This window comes from Cheilinus undulatus, linkage group 18 (genome assembly GCF_018320785.1).
Source record: "Cheilinus undulatus linkage group 18, ASM1832078v1, whole genome shotgun sequence".
NCBI lineage: Eukaryota > Metazoa > Chordata > Actinopteri > Labriformes > Labridae > Cheilinus > Cheilinus undulatus.
The window spans coordinates 24,186,679-24,204,163 of NC_054882.1; the positions used below are offsets into that span (position 1 = coordinate 24,186,679).

At 39.6% G+C, this 17,485-nt stretch overlaps 1 protein-coding gene across 6 annotated transcripts in view; it reads left to right on the plus strand.

The window, feature by feature from the left end:
- The window catches only part of LOC121525754 (protein unc-79 homolog), a 57,367-nt gene that overhangs the window by 10,703 nt on the left and 29,179 nt on the right, over nt 1-17,485 (plus strand). For all 6 annotated transcript variants that reach the window (XM_041811862.1, XM_041811864.1, XM_041811867.1 and 3 more), the window contains exons 7-20: nt 2,112-2,241; nt 2,358-2,422; nt 5,767-5,855; nt 6,245-6,285; nt 7,625-7,653; nt 8,691-8,920; nt 9,159-9,330; nt 9,455-9,685; nt 11,203-11,393; nt 12,705-12,828; nt 14,333-14,473; nt 14,960-15,175; nt 15,480-15,707; nt 17,115-17,256. In XM_041811862.1, the coding sequence (XP_041667796.1) occupies nt 2,112-2,241; nt 2,358-2,422; nt 5,767-5,855; nt 6,245-6,285; nt 7,625-7,653; nt 8,691-8,920; nt 9,159-9,330; nt 9,455-9,685; nt 11,203-11,393; nt 12,705-12,828; nt 14,333-14,473; nt 14,960-15,175; nt 15,480-15,707; nt 17,115-17,256 (2,029 nt within the window). The remainder of the gene's footprint in view (nt 1-2,111; nt 2,242-2,357; nt 2,423-5,766; nt 5,856-6,244; nt 6,286-7,624; nt 7,654-8,690; nt 8,921-9,158; nt 9,331-9,454; nt 9,686-11,202; nt 11,394-12,704; nt 12,829-14,332; nt 14,474-14,959; nt 15,176-15,479; nt 15,708-17,114; nt 17,257-17,485) is intronic.

Below are 17,485 nucleotides of genomic sequence, written 5' to 3' on the forward strand. Positions count from 1 at the left end.
TAATGTCAGAGTGAAAACAGATTTCTACAAAGTAATGTCAATGAAATAAAACTGTGTAATGTAAAATAAGTGACTGCATAAATATTCCCCCCCTTCAAGTCAGTATTTGGTAGATGCACCTTTGGCTGCAATCACAGCTCTGAGTCTGTGTGGATAGTTCTCAGTCAGGCTTGCACATTTGGACTCTACAATTTTACTCCATTCTTCTTTGCAAAACTGCGCAAGCTCTGTCAGGTTGCACTGGGATCAGGTGTGACCAGCCCTTTTCTAGTCCAGACACAAATTCTCTATTGGACTGAGGTCTGGGCTTTGACTCTGCCACTCAAGAACATTCTCCTTGTCTTTAAACCGTTTTTCTGTAGCTTTTGCTGTATGCATCAGGTCATCGTTTTACTGGAAAATAAATCTTCTCCCAAGCTCTGGTTCTCTTGGGGACGGAATAAGATTGCCCTCCAAAATTTTCCTTTATTTTGCCACATTCATTTCACCCTCTACCTTTACAAGCCTTCCATGGCCAGTTGCTGAGAAGCATCCCCACAGCATGATGCTGCCACCACCGTGCTTCACAGAGGGGAGGGTGTGTTTGTCGGAATGTGCAGCATTAGGTGTCCGCCAAACATAGCATCTTTTCTGATGACCCAAAAGCCCCATTTTGGTCTCATCAGACCAAAGAACTGTTCTCCTTTACCGTTTAGTCTCCCACATGCCTTTTGGCGAATCTATTCAAGATTTAATGTAAGTTTTCTTCAACCGTGTTTTTTTCTTTGCCACTCTCTAATAAAGCTTTGACTGGTGAAGAACCTGGGCAGCAGTTTTTGTATGCAAAGTCTCTTCCATCTCAGCTGCTTTTAACATTGTAGAAATCTCTTCACTTTGACATTAAAGAGTTTTTTTTTTTTTTTTTTTAAAGCCAAATTATTTTGACCATGATTGATTTATGAAATCAAATTGGCCATGTATCTCACTTTCAGCATTTTTGTGAAGAAAAAAATAAACAGTTGAAAGACTTATCTAAGCAAACAATACAGCAGTTATCCTTGGACACTGATATCTTTTGTTAGGACAGAAAAAAAGCACCAGGAGAAAAACACATTAATTTTAAATTCAGTTGTCTTATTTCTGTAAAAGAAGTGTTTTATGAAAAAGAGAGACAGCAGGAAAGCACCCAAAATCTTCTAGTGCTTGTAGAAGGCAATACTTCAAAAAAGGGGATGAAAACTTTATATGACAGGATAGTAATCTACACTGTGAAGAAGACACAAGCCGATACACATTGTTGTATTTATAATGTTTATAGTCTTATAAATTAAAGACCTTTTATATTTTTCAAACCATTTTGAGTGACTGGAACCGTATCATTTATACCAATGTTTTTGTCTGTTGGTTTTCCACCTCTTTTTTATATATATTTGGAATTTCTGGCTTTCTGTTAAAAAGAAAATAACTCTTTAACACAGTAGTCTATTGTCTCTTGAGCCATCTAAATCTTCTTGGTCTTCAAAGAAAGGCATTTTTGCTATGATTAATAAGAGGAAAAATTTAAAACACTCATATCCATGTCATAAATATAAAGTTACAGCCAACAGACAGTTATCTTCGCAGACAATTTCCTGAGGATGATAAAAGATTTCTCTCCAAATGAAGCTTTTATGTCATATTGAATTTGTTCAGTCCAGATCCTTCTTCTTTGTGCTACAGCTTGTAATGGGTTAGTTCAGACTTTTCTGTTCTTAGATGATGGTGAGACCTTATGGTGGTGTTGCATACACCTAGATGTGTTCATCTGCTGAAGATATTCATCACACTCATTTATACAAGAAACAAGACGGTTTTCCATTTCAGGCAAGCTGTTTCAAAGCTTTTAATCAAGCAAAGCTAATAGTTAGCTAATGCTTGCTTTGTTTTAATGGCATGACAGTGGAATGACTTTTTTCATATTGACTATGATCTTTTATCCCAAACTATCTCCCTTTGCCTTTTGTGCTCCCTTAAAAGACAAATGTCTATTTGGAATGAAACACTTCTGCCCCTTGTTTTCCCTACATTAGTATGCAAATGCCCCCAGTGTCCTTGCCTTTTCTAGTAACTGATAATGTGCATACTGTGTGCAGGATCTTCTTTATGTCATATCCTATGGCCCGTCCCAAGTAAAGCCTCCAGCTGTGCAGATGTTGTTTCATTATTGGCCCAACCTGAAGCCACCAGGGGCCATCAGTGAATACAGGGGACTGCAGTACACAGGTCAGATTCTCTTAATGTTACATCTGCTCCACCTGTCCTTGAAACAACTGAAGGTCTAACTTATCCACCATTTTTTTCTCCTTTTCTCCTTCCCTACTGCCGATCTTCCTCTTCAGCCTGGAACCCCATCCACTGTCAACATATCGAGTGCCATAATGCCATCAACAAACCTGCTGTCAAGGTGATTTCAGTAGTAAAACATATATATAATAATCCTTCAACCTTCTTGATGGATGCATAAAACAGATCCGGTGTTGCTTCTTGTCTACAATCGCATATTCCTTTCATAAAATAGATTAACTGTGTTTTCTGTATTTGAAAGCTGTTTCCCCTGAGAACTTCTTCCTGGATGCATGGGGCATGTGCAAGATTGCCTTGCAGAGTTCAACCATGTGTTTGCGTGTTTGCTTTTGTTAGCCCCTCTGTAAATAAATCAGTGCATGTCCAGGCAGCTGTGGGAGCTGGGTAATGATATCAGCTTCTCTAGTACTTTGCAGCAGCCTCTGCTGCTGCTGCCTTTCTTTATCAGCTCCACCTGCCTTTACTCAACTGTGCTCAAAACTGACAAACAGAGAGAAGAAACAGGGGCATGGACAGGGGCCGGATTTCAATTACCAAGAGAAGGGAGGGGGTACAGAGGGAGGGGGAGCTTAATTGGAAGCAGTGACCCTGTGTAGCCCTGGAGGAGAGCGCGGCATCAAGTGAGCACAGTAAATTACAGCGCACCGTCTGAACAGTGAGGCTGTGAGCGTTCAGGTTTAGCACAGGGCCAGGCACAGGTTGTACGAGAATGGAGTGCAGCATATGCAGTCAGTCATCCACAAAGAGTTTTAACTTGACAGGAATAGATATCCCATGATTTTGTGGGCAATTTTATGATATATGACCCTTAGAGAGTGCTGCAAGAGGTTATAAAATATGTCTGGAGTAACTGTTGTGTATGATAGTTGGAACAGAGGTTGAATCATTAGGGGTAAAGTTGGTTTGGATTATTTTGTCTTTTGCTTCAAAGGCAGTTTTTCTTAGGCTTGTCTGTGTCTTTTTAAAAAACAGTTCATCTCTATTTTAAGCAACTGACACCTTTTATTTTTCATGTACAGCCAACTACAGTGTGCCAAAATATAACTTAATTCAAAGTAACAGCTTTGGGTTCAAAAATAGTCACTGAATATATTTTGATTTTTAAAAATAGTGCATTGTTTTGTGGTGTTTTGACATAATTTAACAGGAAACCATATTTACAAAGAGGTCCAGTTCCTATCACATCACAGTGAGCAATGTTGAGCCATCTAAAATGCTGTTATTTATGTAGTGCTGTGTTCCCTGATTGTCAATGTCCTGCTTGATTTAAAAAAAAGAAAAATACAGAGAACAGGGAAAAGCTGAGGGACACTGGCCTATCTATACAAAAGTTCAAACAAGGTACAAATAGAACTACAGCCTGGGAGTTAAGGTGTATGTCTCTGTGAGGTATACAGCTGCTGGGCGGAGGTGGGTATGGAAGAGAGGCTGGGGTGGTTTCTGCGGTCGTGTAATTTGTATAAATCTTTTAGCAAAGGAAGAAAATGAAGCCCAGTTACCATGACCATCAAAAATCTAATTAATTCATCCTTGAGTCAGAGTTGATGTTTGAGCAAAGTTTGAAGACAATCCCTGAAAGTGTTCTTGAGATATATTCACAAGTAGCTTATGAATATGAGGCCCAGTGATCCTGATCTTACCCTCCTAACTCTTACCATTTATCCTTTACATAGATCATACATCATAGAGTCCCCTAGAGTGTTGTTGTTATATCCCATTCACAGGTAGACCCAGACCACCAACCTGAAAAAATAATGCCTCCAGCCATAGGACGAAAAAAGAACTCATGATTACTCTCTAGTTACCATTAGACAACAACTAATGTTAGCATTCAATCACATCTCGGCTTATAGTACCATCCACTGAAAGCTTATATTACATTTTGATATTGTTGTGAATTATAAGTAATGTGTAAATTGTTGGCTTATTGGAAATATTAGGAAGTAAATAGTTAAATGCTAACATTAGCTGTTGTGTGGTGTAAGGTAATAGGTTATCAAATGCGCTGTCATATCTTGTTGCATCTCAAAAGGTTATTTACAGAGGTGGAAAAAGTACATGAATATTGTACTCAAGTAAAAGTACAGATACTCTGGTTAAAATTTAATAGTGTAAAAGTACTGGTCTATAAATCTGCTCAAGTGAAAGTAAAAAAAGTATTTTATTTAAAGTCTACTTCAAGTACTCACTACTGAGTAGCTACTGAGGTGTTGTGCAGTAAAATGAGATCTTTCCTGGTCTCCTATCAGGTTATTCAGATAAAGTCACACCTCTAAAATAAAGTAAAATACATAGAAGATTGACAGTATTATTTAAACTCAAACAGAGTTAAATTTAACGCTTTCGAGTGTCTATATTAGTCCACATAACATATAACACTTTTGAAACTTAAAATTTTACAACATGACAGAGCTGCAGTAACTCTTGAAAATCTGTGGCAAGGTGGGTCTCCTCTGGCAAGAACAACACAGAGAGTCAACCTAATAGCAAGACAATGGGTACTAATAAAGAATATGCCCTATGTGTCCTTTAGGAGCACTTAAAGTCAGAGGCGGCAACTCTAACACAGTCGAGAACATCACTCATGGAGCAAATGTCTCGCATCAAAAACAGCCCAGCAGGCATCACTAAACACAACTAAACACATATGAAACCCATCCAAACACTCTGTCTAAGGGCATGATGGACTCTGCCCACACATCCACCAGATACTAAATCGTGGTGGGTGGAGCTTAGATCCATTAACTCTTTACAGAGTTTGACTAACAGCTGAACTACAGTTGCTCTGGTTAAATCTTAAGTAGAAGTAAAAGTGGTTGAAAATGTAATAAAAAAATTACAAGTACCCCCCAAAAACTACTCAATTACAGTAATCTGAATAAATGTAATGAGTTACTTTTCACTCCTGTATATTTAACATACAACTGATTTTGTATTTAATATATCTAGCACCTAATTGTTAGCTGTCGATGACAGTGTAAAGGTTATAAAACTTTAATATATTCACTAATATCAGTCCAGACTTCTGCTCTCTATTTTCTCTATTCTATCCTCCCGATTAAGAAACTTTTGAATGAGAATGTTTTCTACATTTGATATGACTTAAACTTTTAAAGGCAGTATTATAACATTTATTTTCCTACTTTAAAAAGAGATGATAGAAGAAATTTTCTACTATTTAATTTTTTTTATTGCTATTTCAGCTTTAAATGGTGAAAATATTCATTTCTAAAAATAAAACTTGCTCTTGGAAATAAGTGATGTACTGATTCCTTAGAGCCTCATTCCTTTTTTTTTTAGAAAAATGTAAGCAAAATATATCTCCCCCTTTAACCTATGCTGTTATCCAGAGCTGAAATGCTTCTGTAAAATCTCAAATCTACCAGTTTATTCACCTTTCAGACCCCTCATGTATATTCTAACATTTCCTGTCTCACTTTGCAGATGTGTATAGATCCCACTCTTTCCGTTGCCCTTGGAGACAAGCCCCCTCCTCTTTACATATGCGAGGAGTGCAGCCAGAGGATAGCTGGGTATGCTTCTCTTTCCTATCTCTTGTCTCCCATGGATCCTCCCCCTCCTTAACTAAGACGCCTTTCCAAACATACATCACCTACTGCCTGCCTCATTATTCCCCACCTTTACTCAGGGGAAATACATCACCATGGTTACACAATTCCCTTGCCCTGATAATGAGACGATCATCACAAAACCACGCAGCCACTTGTTCCTCTTTCCTCCAGCGTGTACATATTATAATTGCATGGCTCTCTGTTTCGTACTCTCTCTGATACTGGGGAGGATTTATTGTGTTCTGCTGTTGAGGTTGCTGTGTGTAACGTGGGTGTATTTACATTTAGGCTCTGTGGCGCAGTTTTCCTGTGAATCAAGAATTGTTTATTTATTTCTTTAACCTCCACAGAGACCATGCTGAATGGCTGGTTGATGTACTCCTGCCCCAAGGTGAGTATTCACAAACAAAAACTTGTTTGAGTTTCATGTCAGTCTGGTCTTTATAGACAAAGGCATTCTCAGCAGTAAATATAACGAAAGGCTTTTAAACACAACACTATGATACAGATATGAGTGCAAGTCTGAACGTAACCCTTTGAAACGACACTTGAATTTTAGCTCAGGTGCCTCCCATTTCTCTTGATCATTGCTGAGATGTTTTTACACCTTGATTGGAGTCCACCTGTGGTAAATGAAATTGATTGGACATGATTTGGAAAGGCACACACCTCTCCATAGTAGGCCTCACAGCTGAAAATGATGTCAGAGCAAAAATCAAGCCATAAGGTAAAAGAAACTGTCTGCAGAGCTCAGAGACAGGGTTTTTTGCAAGGTACAGATCTGGCGAAAGCCACAAAAATTTTCCCCAGAGCACAGTGGCCTCCATAATTCTCAATCTGGCTTTGTAGGAGAGTGACTGGACTGAGGCCTCTCCTCAAAACACATGAAAGCTTGCAAGGAGTTTGAAAAAAAATACCTGAAAGACTCTCATACTGTAATACACAAGACTTTCTGGTCTGATGAAACCAAGATTAAACTATCTGGCCTCAATTCTAAACATTATGTATGGAGGAAAACAGGCATCGCTCATCACATGCTCAAAACCATCCCAACAGTGAAGCATGGTGGTGGCAGCATCATGCTGCGGGGGTGTTTCTCAGCAGCAGGGACTGGGAGGCTGTCCAGGGTTGAGGGAAAGCAGAATGGAGGGAAGTACAGAGATATCCTCAATGAAAACCTGATCAGCAGCATTCAGGACCTCAGACTGTGCCAAAGGTTTCCCTTCCAACATGACAATGACTCAAGTACACAGCTAAGACTACTTAAGTGGCTAAGGGGCAACTCTGGAAATTCCTAGTGTGGCTGAGCCTATCAAACATTTCTGGAGAGACTTGAACATGGCTGAGGCTGTAAGTGCTGCCAACGGTGCTTCAACTAAGTACAAAGTAAAGGGTATGAATACTTATGTCAGTGTGATGTTTCAGCTTTTTCTTTTTAATAAATTGGAAAATTCTAAAATCTAGTTTTCACTTTGTCATGATGGAGTCCTGAATGTAGATTAATGGGAGAAAAAATTAATTAAAACCACTGTGGCATCAGGCTGCAACATTAAAAAATTGAAAATCTTTGTTGACTGTCAGATTAAGGATGATTTATAGTAGAAAGGGACGTAAGTGAGAAGTGTTATTTTTTCTATTAAATTAATGTTATTTGATTGTTGTTGGTGTCATAATTTGGAACAGTATGCCTCTTTTGTCTGCAAATCAAACATCTTTATTTGTCTCTACAGCAGAGATATCTGCGATTTGTCAAAAGAAGGTAAGATATTTGGATATGAATATGGATATTACTGCCTACTTTCATAGCTGGTCTTCATTGTAATGAGAGCATGATGTAACACTGAACATTATCCCATGCATCTGCACAACAAGGGAAAATAAGCAGTTGCAGTCATTTGTTGTTGATTGGAAACCTCACCACATCTTCAAAATGACATCAGGCCACGATCTGCACGCATAAAAGCAGACAACATAAATGAAGTGGACCGTGCCTCTTTTTTTAACCTGTTAAATATAAAAAGATTGTCTATAAGTGGCCAAACAGTTTCAGACATTGCTGTTTCTGCTTGTTTACTGCTGTTGCATGTACAGCTGTGAGCGTGTGCAACCCGAGTTTGAGATTATTTCAGGTATTCCAGCCTGGCTGAGCAGCTGCCTAGTAGATCCTTTTTTTCCTGTGATTTATAATCCATAACCTCTCCTCCTGATCAGGCTTTGTCACATTCATTTCACAAAGCCACCTTTATTCACACCAGCTCTGTCACTGTTAGCAGACGCATCTTTTTATCTAAGAATAACTACATATAAATACACCTGTTATACCAAAGATAGACTACACCGTAAACAACATCAATACCAGTCAGATGTGTTTTTTTTCTGCTGAAAGCTGGATGGATAGGTGAATGGGAAAACTCACCATCAGAGGACAGATATGTTAATTTGATAGGGAGCTCTGCATCCCTCTAATGGCACAAGATTAGAGGCTGATCAGATTAGGATGCTCCTCTCGTGCCACGCTTTTTATTTTTAGAAACCTGAGACACAGTGGGGACTCGTAAAGACTTTTTCAATCACAGCACATCTCCAAACAAGTAAATTCATTTTCAGGGCAGTTGGTTGCTTTTTGAGCCTTGAAAAAGGTTTATTTTCAGAGGCTTGTCACAAAGCATTTCTGGCTGATTTTCTGTGATTTGGCATGTTTTCATTTTTTCTCCTACTTCCCAGAATAGAAATAAAGTAACGCTGATTCTTCCTCCTCTTCTTCCTCCTCTTCTCTCTGTTTCCTGGCCTTTGTAGAACTGTAGCTCTCACGTCAGGAGAGCTGTGGTCACCTGCTTCTCGGCCGGCTGCTGTGGGCGCCATGGCAACCGGCCTGTCCGCTACTGCAAGCGTTGCCATGTCAACCACCACAGCAGCGAGGTGGGGGCTGCGGCGGAGACCCATCTGTACCAGACCTCGCCCCCTCCTATCAATACCCGGGAGTGTGGCGCGGAGGAGCTGGTGTGCACGGTTGAAGCTGTGATAAGGTGTTTACACTGACGTATTACAGAACAGATTCAATACATGTATGAAACGCTGTGAAACACGCTCTTTCAAGGGTTTATAAAGAACAAATCTGCATGCAATACGTTTAACAGTATTATCTTAATTATAATTTTTCTGGGGGTTTTTCTCCTCTGCTTTCTCCTCAACAATATGTCCCCCTTGTGTCCTTTCCGCCTCTGCAAATCCTTTATCTCTTTCATCCTCTCCCTATCCATTCAGCCTTCTTAAAGAGGCAGAAATACATGCAGAGCAGCGCGAGTTTGAACTAAACAGGCGCCGCCAGATGGGCCTCTCTGCTTCCCACCATTCCCTGGACAACATTGAGTTTGACAACAAAGAGGATGACCAGCACGACCAGCGGCTCCTCAGCCAGTTTGGCATCTGGTTCCTGGTGTGTAATCAGGGGCCTTTGCTGTCTCTTTCAATAACAAGGAGTTGATAATGATGTGTAAACTACATGCCTTCTTATCTCTGATTTCATGGTTACCAAGCTGATTAGTTTGCTTCTTCTGCAGGTGAGCCTATGCACACCCAACGAGAACACACCCACAGAGAGTCTGGCTCGCCTGGTCAGCATGGTGTTCCAGTGGTTTCACTCCACTGCATACATGATGGATGACGAGGTTGGAAGTCTGGTTGAAAAGCTGAAGCCTCAGTTTGTCACCAAGTGGTTGAAGACAGTGTGTGAAGTGAGATTTGACGTCATGGTAATGTGTCTTCTGCCCAAGCCTGCTGAGTTTGCACGGGTAAGGACAAAGCCCAGAGCAAGAGCATGCTTAAATGTCTCAGATTAGATAAAATAGATTTTGATATTGGACAAAGATAGCCTCAGTAATAACAAAATGCAGTTTTTTAATGATTATCTCATTTATTAAGGGAAAAAACAATCAAAACCTGCCTTTGTGAAAGAGTATTTGCCCATCTCCTTGTTAAATCATAAATGAATTTTGATTAATGACATTTTTTGAAAGCTGAGATCAATTTCACTTGCCACACCCCGGCCTGATTACTGCCAGACCTGCTGAATCCATAAATCACTTGTATAGAACCTGTCTGACAAAATGAAGTAGGCTGAAGATCTTAGAAAACAACACATCATGCCGCAATCTAAAGAAATTCAAGAACAGTCGAGAATCAAAGTCATTGACATCTATCAGTCTTGAAAGGGTTAGAATGCCATTTCTAAGGATTTGGGGCCCAGAGAATCATGGTGAAAGCCATTATTCACAAATGGAGAAAACTTCAAAAACTGTGGTACCTTCCCAGGAATGGCCAGCTTATTAAGATTTCTCCAAGAGCGCATCAATGACTCATCCAGGAGGTCACAAAAGAACCCAGAACAACATCCAAAGACCTGCCAGCCTCACTTGACTCAGCTATGGTCAGTGGTCATGATTCAGCATTAAGAAAGAGACTGGGCAAAAATGGCATCCATGGGAGAGTTCCAAAGCCAAAACCACTGCTGACCCCCCAAAAAAAGAATACAACTGCTAGTCACAAAAAAAGAAACCTTGATGATCCCTTAGACTTTGGGGAAAATATTCTGTGGACTGATGAGACAAAAGTTGGACATCATACTAAAAGTCAAACACGGTGGTGGTAGTGTGATGGTGTGGGGCTCTTTGCCCCTGACTTGCTGTAATTGAAGGAACCATGAATTCTGCACTTTACCAGAAAGTCTTGAAGGAGATTGTCTGACTATTTGCTTGTCACCTCAAGCTCAAGCACACTTGAACTATGCTGCAGGACAATAATCCATAACACAAAAACAAATCCACTTCTGAATAGCTCACAAAACAAAATAAAGGTTCTATAGAGGCCTAGTCAAAGTCCAGGCTTAAATCCAATTGAGATGTTGTGGCATGACCTTAAATAGGCCGTTCATGCTCAAAAACCTTCCACTGTGGCTGAATACAAACAATTCTACAACGAAGACTGGGTCAAAATTGCACTTGCTTGCAGTTGTGTCTTCCTAGGGTGGCAAAATCATGTATCAGGTTTGGGGGCAATTACTTTTTTACCTCAGGCCAGGTAGGTTTGGATGGATTTTTTCCCTCAATAAATAAAATCAACATTTAACACTGCATTTTGTATATGTTTAATATTGAAATTTTTTGATGATATGAAACATTTAAGTGTGACAAATATGCAGAAAATAAATGAGGAAGGGGGTAAAAAGTTTTTTCACAGCACTGTAAAAACACTATATGGTGAAGGAGTCTATATATAAAGAATGTACACAATAAAGCACAATTTTTCTTAGGTTGGAGGTTACTGGGATAAGTCATGTAGCACAGTGACCCAGCTTAAGGAGGGTCTGAACCGGATCCTCTGCCTGATACCGTACAATGTCATCAGTCAACCCCTGTGGGAGTGTTTCATGCCTGAGTGGCTGGAGGCCATCCGCACTGAAGTGCCCGACAATCAGCTCAAAGAGTTCCGGGAAGTTCTAAGGTACTAACATCACTTGAGTTGTGATTCTTGTAATAGCATAATTTATTAATGGAACTAAGCAGGTGTCTGATATTTCTTTTGGACTACTTCTGTTAAATAATAGAGTCCTATCTTTATCCCAGTCAAGCTTGCTTTTTTGCATATAAAATTAAATGTCAGTATACAAGCAATGTAGCCACAATACAGCCTTTAAGTAGATTTTAATTTTTAGTTGTTCAAGGTAAACTTATGTTGTTTAAGTTAAAGTGTTTATAGTAGCAAAACATTGTTTTCATTTTGAGGTACAACCTCCTCTTAAACCCCACTAATTGGAGGGTTGTTTGCCAGGTCATTGATTAATGACGCAATACAAGTGTGAAACCAGCAAAGTTTGAGTTTTCTGCCTGAACTAGTTCACAGGCATTGCGCCATTTAATGACAGGTTTGGTTTAAACTCAACAAAATATTGAAAGAAGCCTCTTTTCTAAAAAAAAAAATACTATCACTTAGATTAAGCAGCCAAGCAGAGTAATTTTACATCAAACATTTTAGTCTCAAGGTCGGTAATGTATGATGTTGGCTTTTGAAGCATAAAAATCTCGGACAGGGAGTCGAAGCATCATGAAATAAGGTGTCAGTGAAAAACTATTGCGCTTATAAGTACTGTTGTTCGACATTTTGTGTTGTAGATGTTTACTTCTCAATTGGTAGGTTATCGTAGTTATATATGGGAAGAGGGGAAGAGCAATTAAATCTCAAATGAGTTCATTCACCAAATATATGAAAAAATCAGGTATAGATTTGCTTTGTTTTGTCTTCACACAGAGACTCTTGGACATTTTTTTTTGACTGCTCACATATTGTTAACGTACAAACCAGATGTGATAGCACAGCTTGTTGTTTTGAATTTTTTATTTTTTATTTTTTACTGAATTAACATAAATGATTACGTCTCAGTTAGTTTTGGATTGATGCGTTTCTACAAAACTGGCAGGCGGCTTCCCTTTCTTGCAGAATGTATGTAAAGCTAAACTCAGTTCCACTATTTCTGACCTTTTTATCAACCTCTTGCTAATGAAAGCTTAAAAGCATATTTTACAAACGGTTTACACTATTTCTTAATCATTTTTATCAGCTTATATCAGGAGGAAAATCTTCACTGCTGTCATAGACACATATGGAGTTCCTACATTTTTATGCTGATTCATTCATTACAAAGAACCTGCTGAAGTAGAAAATGACTATGGATGGTAAAACTGCAGCTTGAAAGAAAGTGAACTGAACATCAGTGGCTGTGTAACTTTTATTTTTTGACATTTCTTCTGCTTCCAGTAAAATGTTTGATATCGAACTCTGCCCCCTGCCCTTCTCCATGGAGGAAATGTTCGGCTTTATCAGCTGCAGATTCTCAGGCTACCCAGCGTCTGTGCAAGAGCAGGCTCTGCTGTGGCTGCATGTAAGCATTTGCACACTCATGCTGACTTGTTGTCTAGTTGACATCCTGCAGTTCTGTCCACAGTGCGTGTGAAGTGAACAGGTTGTCAAAGACTGAGAGAGTCTGAGCAAGAGGCCCTACTGAATATGGATCTGGGTCACAGAATAAGATGAGAGAGTCAGGAGGGATTTGGCCTTTCCTCCCATATGCACTCACAGCTTGTGGCCCTGTATACATGGATCAATTTCAAGTTTTCTGTCTAAAGAAAGATCAAAAGACTGCATTAATATACCCTCATTAAATAGGTCACATTCAAATTAGACAGAGAAGTAGTGGCCAATGTGACAGTGCATCTTGCTATTTTGGGTGTACATGCTTAATTTGTAGGAAATGCAGTGCTATACACGTTTGAATTCTTCTTTCTGGGGGCCAATCAGTGATGAGAAATGATCTGAAGTTTATTGTTAACAACCATATGTACTGAGTGCTGCAGCAGTAACATCAGCCACAATTAAAACATTTATAACATTTATAACATTATACAACAATTATAACATTTTTTAAAACATTAATCATCTTTAACCTTTTCTTATGTGATATGTAGGTAAAGTTAAAAGGTATTGGTTGGTTGTTTTGGGTGCTAAAATAGTCTGAAACTTTTTCTTTTGGAATGAAAGTGTATTTGTATGATCTATTATGAGAGAGGAGGATGGGAAGAAAAGAAAGAGGATCATTTGTCCTCTGTCCTGATGTGACTGAGCTTAACTGTGGTATAGAAAACAATGGTGCAACAATAAACTTTGAGCGCCTCTGTAATCACAACCTCTTTGGGTTTTTTTTTTTTAACTTGTAAAATGCAGGTAGAGGCACATGCTCTGCTTGTTGTGCTTGAGCGTGCATGCTGGCAAGTGCCTTTATGTGGTTTTCAAACCTGACAGTAATATCATATTCCATGGTGAAATTTTGGGAAGGTTAAATGGTATTGAAAAATTAATACTGCAGGGCGCAGATGGCCTAGTGGTTAGGTCGGGCCCATGTATTGTGTGATTATATATTAAATATATTGTGGTTTGTCTTTTTAATGTTGTGATTGTTTTGTGTGTATTTGTTTTGGAATTTCATATGTTTAAGGCCCAGGGACAGGCATTGCAAACTAGCTCTGGCAGTAAATGCTGTTGTGTGGCAATGGTTTACTATCTTTTTACTGATCCCTGAACAAATAAACATTAAAATATATCAAATAGAAATAAAAAGCCCACAAATATATGTCAAAAATAAAAATAAAAAATAATATATTATTATTTCTGAACATCCTCCTGAGCAACATTTTTATTTCAGGGTGGTCATATTGCTGTGGACTTCATGTAATTTAAAATTTTTCATGGTATGATAAAAAACTTCATCCAGCCCTATGTTATAAGATTCAATCAGGGGAAATGAGGGCAAAACACTCATCAAGGTCACTAGAGAGAAAAAGCTGTGTGTGATTGTTAACAGATCTTTTGTATGTCTTCCTTGGATTTAGGTGCTGTCAGAGTTGGACATCGTGGTGCCTCTTCAACTGCTGATTGGGATGTTCTCTGATGGAGTGAACTCATTAAAAGAGCTGGCCAATCAGAGGAAGGCACGAGCGGCTGATCTGTCCGGCAACACTGGGGCTCGAAGGGTGAGAGACAGTACTGGCAAAGCTACACCCCAGATAATAAAAAAGATGATGATAAATGCTCTTTTTCCATGCCTTTATTGGAGTTGTCAGAGCAGTGATAAACCAGAGCTCACAGTTTATCCTCAGAAATGTCTCTCAACTAGATGTTTTCACATCCTCCAAAGCTGTTTGTAGATTTGTTTTCATTTTGTTAGAAGTCCACATTTCCACTCCTTTTGGTCTCTATCTCTTCCACTCATTGGCATGTACTCTATGTTGCCATGGTAACTGCCAGTGTCTAAATATAGCTCCCTTAAAAGGCTTAATTGCACTTGACAGTGATACAGATTTATCATTTAAATTTATAGCCAGGCCACGCAGCAATCATATGCCATTATAACTGGCAGTAACAGGGGAACATTGGGGATTAAAGGCCATTAAGGGCTTGAATAGCTTAAATGAAACATGGATATTTGAATTATTTTAGTGATGTGTTCTTTCTCTTAGGTGAGTGTGGTGTCAGATCCAGGACGCCGTGGGCAGCACAACACCCTCAGTCCATTTCCAAGCCCCTTCAGGAGCCCATTCCGCAGCCCCCTGCGCTGTAGTCCGTTTAAAAACCTTGGTCACGCTGCCGGTCACTGTGCTCTGGATCTGGACTGTGATGATGACGACATGAACCTCGGCTGCTTCATCCTCATGTTTGACCTCATCTTAAAGCAGGTGACACCTACTAGATGGTTAACTCATGACATTAAATTCTAAAAAGGGATTCAGGATCTATTTTTCATACTAAAAGGTGATAATATTGCTGCTATTTTGCTTATTCTACTTGGGGTTCTTATTGTCTCTAGCTTTGGCAAGGATACAATGAATCAGACACAATATAAGGATTTTTTTCCTTTTTCTCATTCATGTGGAGTAAAAGAGATGCAGAAAGTAAATCTCACAGGTGGGAGGTTGAGATTTGTGAGTCGTGCTCCACTTTTAGTTCCCGTTTTACCATTCGTCTCCCGTGTTGCCCCAGATGGAGCTCCAGGATGACGGTGTGATGCTGGGTCTAGACAGCAGCCTTGGAAAGGATATTGTAGGCATCATCAACAACGTCTTCCAGGCTCCGTGGGGGGGCTCACACACCTGCCAGAAGGATGAGAAGGCCCTCGAGTGCAGCCTGTGCCAATCCAGCATCCTGTGCTATCAGCTGGGCTGCGAGCTCCTAGAGAGGCTGACCCCCCGGGAAGAGATACGCCTTGTGGTGAGACACACAGCATGTAATTTTGTGCACAAAGTTTATATGAAAGCCAAGAATTAAGTTCTGTACATAAGTGTTTTTTTCTAAATAAAACATCATCCCAAGGTCCAAAATCACACAGAAAATACACAACATGGACAAAAGTATTTGGCCCCCTGACCATTATATCAATAGGGACTGTAATGACATTGTTTTCAAATACATCTACTTTAATGGAGTTGCCCCCCCATTTGCAGCCAAAACAGCCTCCACTCTTCTTGAAAGGCTTTCTACAAGATTTTAGAGTGTTTCTGTAGGAATGTGTACACACTCATTCTATTCTTATAAAGTCACGCTCTGATGTAGGAAAAGAAGGTCTGGCTTGTAATCCCTATTCCAATTCATCCCAAAGGTGTTCATTGGGGTGAGATCAGGGCTGTGTGTGGACCAGTCAGGTTCTACCACACTGAACTCATGAAACCAGGTCTTTACAGTCCTTGCTTTGTGCACTGGGGCACACTCATGTTCGAATAGAAAAGGACCTTTCCCAAACTGTTTCCACAAAGTTGGAAACACAGCATTGTCTGATATGTCTTGGTATGCTGAATGATTAAGATTTCCCTTCATTGGAGACAAGGGGTCTAGACCCAAACCTTGAAAACCAGCCACATACTATTATCCCTCCTCCACCAAATTTTCCAGTTGGCATAATACAGTCAGGCAGGTAACGTTCTCCTGGCATCTTACTTGCCCATCTGAATACCAAACAGAGACGCGTTATTGGTCACTCCACAGAACGCATTTCCACTGCTCCACAGTCCAGTGTCAGCGTGCTTTACACCACTCCATCTGACACTTGCCATTGGACTTGGTTATGTGAAACTTGCATGCAACTGCTCGGCCATAGAAACCAAAACTGGAAACCGTTAACTTATCATGCTTACATAAACGCCTGTGGCAGTTTATGCACTATGCACCTTAGCAGTCTTATGTGGTCTTCCGCCTGATGGCTGAGTTGCTGTTGTTCCTAAACTCTTCCACTTTCTAATACTACCCCAGCAGGGATGAAAGTTCCCAAACCGTCTTATGCAAAGGTGGCATCCATCACAGTACTATGCTTGCAGTCACTTCGCTTTTACATACAACCTATTTTGTATCATAAATGTTTGGAAATGGAGACTGCATGGCTAGGTGCTTGATTTTATACACCTTCGGCAATGGGTCTGATTGGAAGACCTAAATTAAATGATTAACAGGTGTGACCAAATACTTTTGTCCTCATAGTGTAGAACCCTGAATGTTTGAGTCATTTTGAAAGATACATGTCTTCATAAATTATGTCATTTTCTTTCTTTCAAAATGGTAGTTCCAAAATCAAACTTATGAAAAATTTAAAGAATAAGGTTTGACATTCATTGATTTCCTCCGCAGGAACCTACAGATAGTTTGGAAGAAACTTTGCTCTTCCCTCAGACTGATTTCTCCATGGGAACAGAGAATGGAAGTGAAGAAGGAGACAACCCGAGCAGCGCACCTACTGAAAATCCCAACAACCAATCTCCTGATGACACATGTGTGTATCAATTCTTTGCAGTTTTGTGAAATATCATTATCAACTTCCAGAGACCTTGCATGTTCATTTGAGAACATCATATCTCCGCTTTTCTTCAAAAGAGTTATCATTTCTGTTATTAGATTGTTTTACATAATTATCCAGAAATGTCCATTGTAAGTAAGTAAGTTATTAGTTTGAAATGTTGAATTGTCATATTTTTGGTTATTTGCTCGGAAGTTTACAAGTA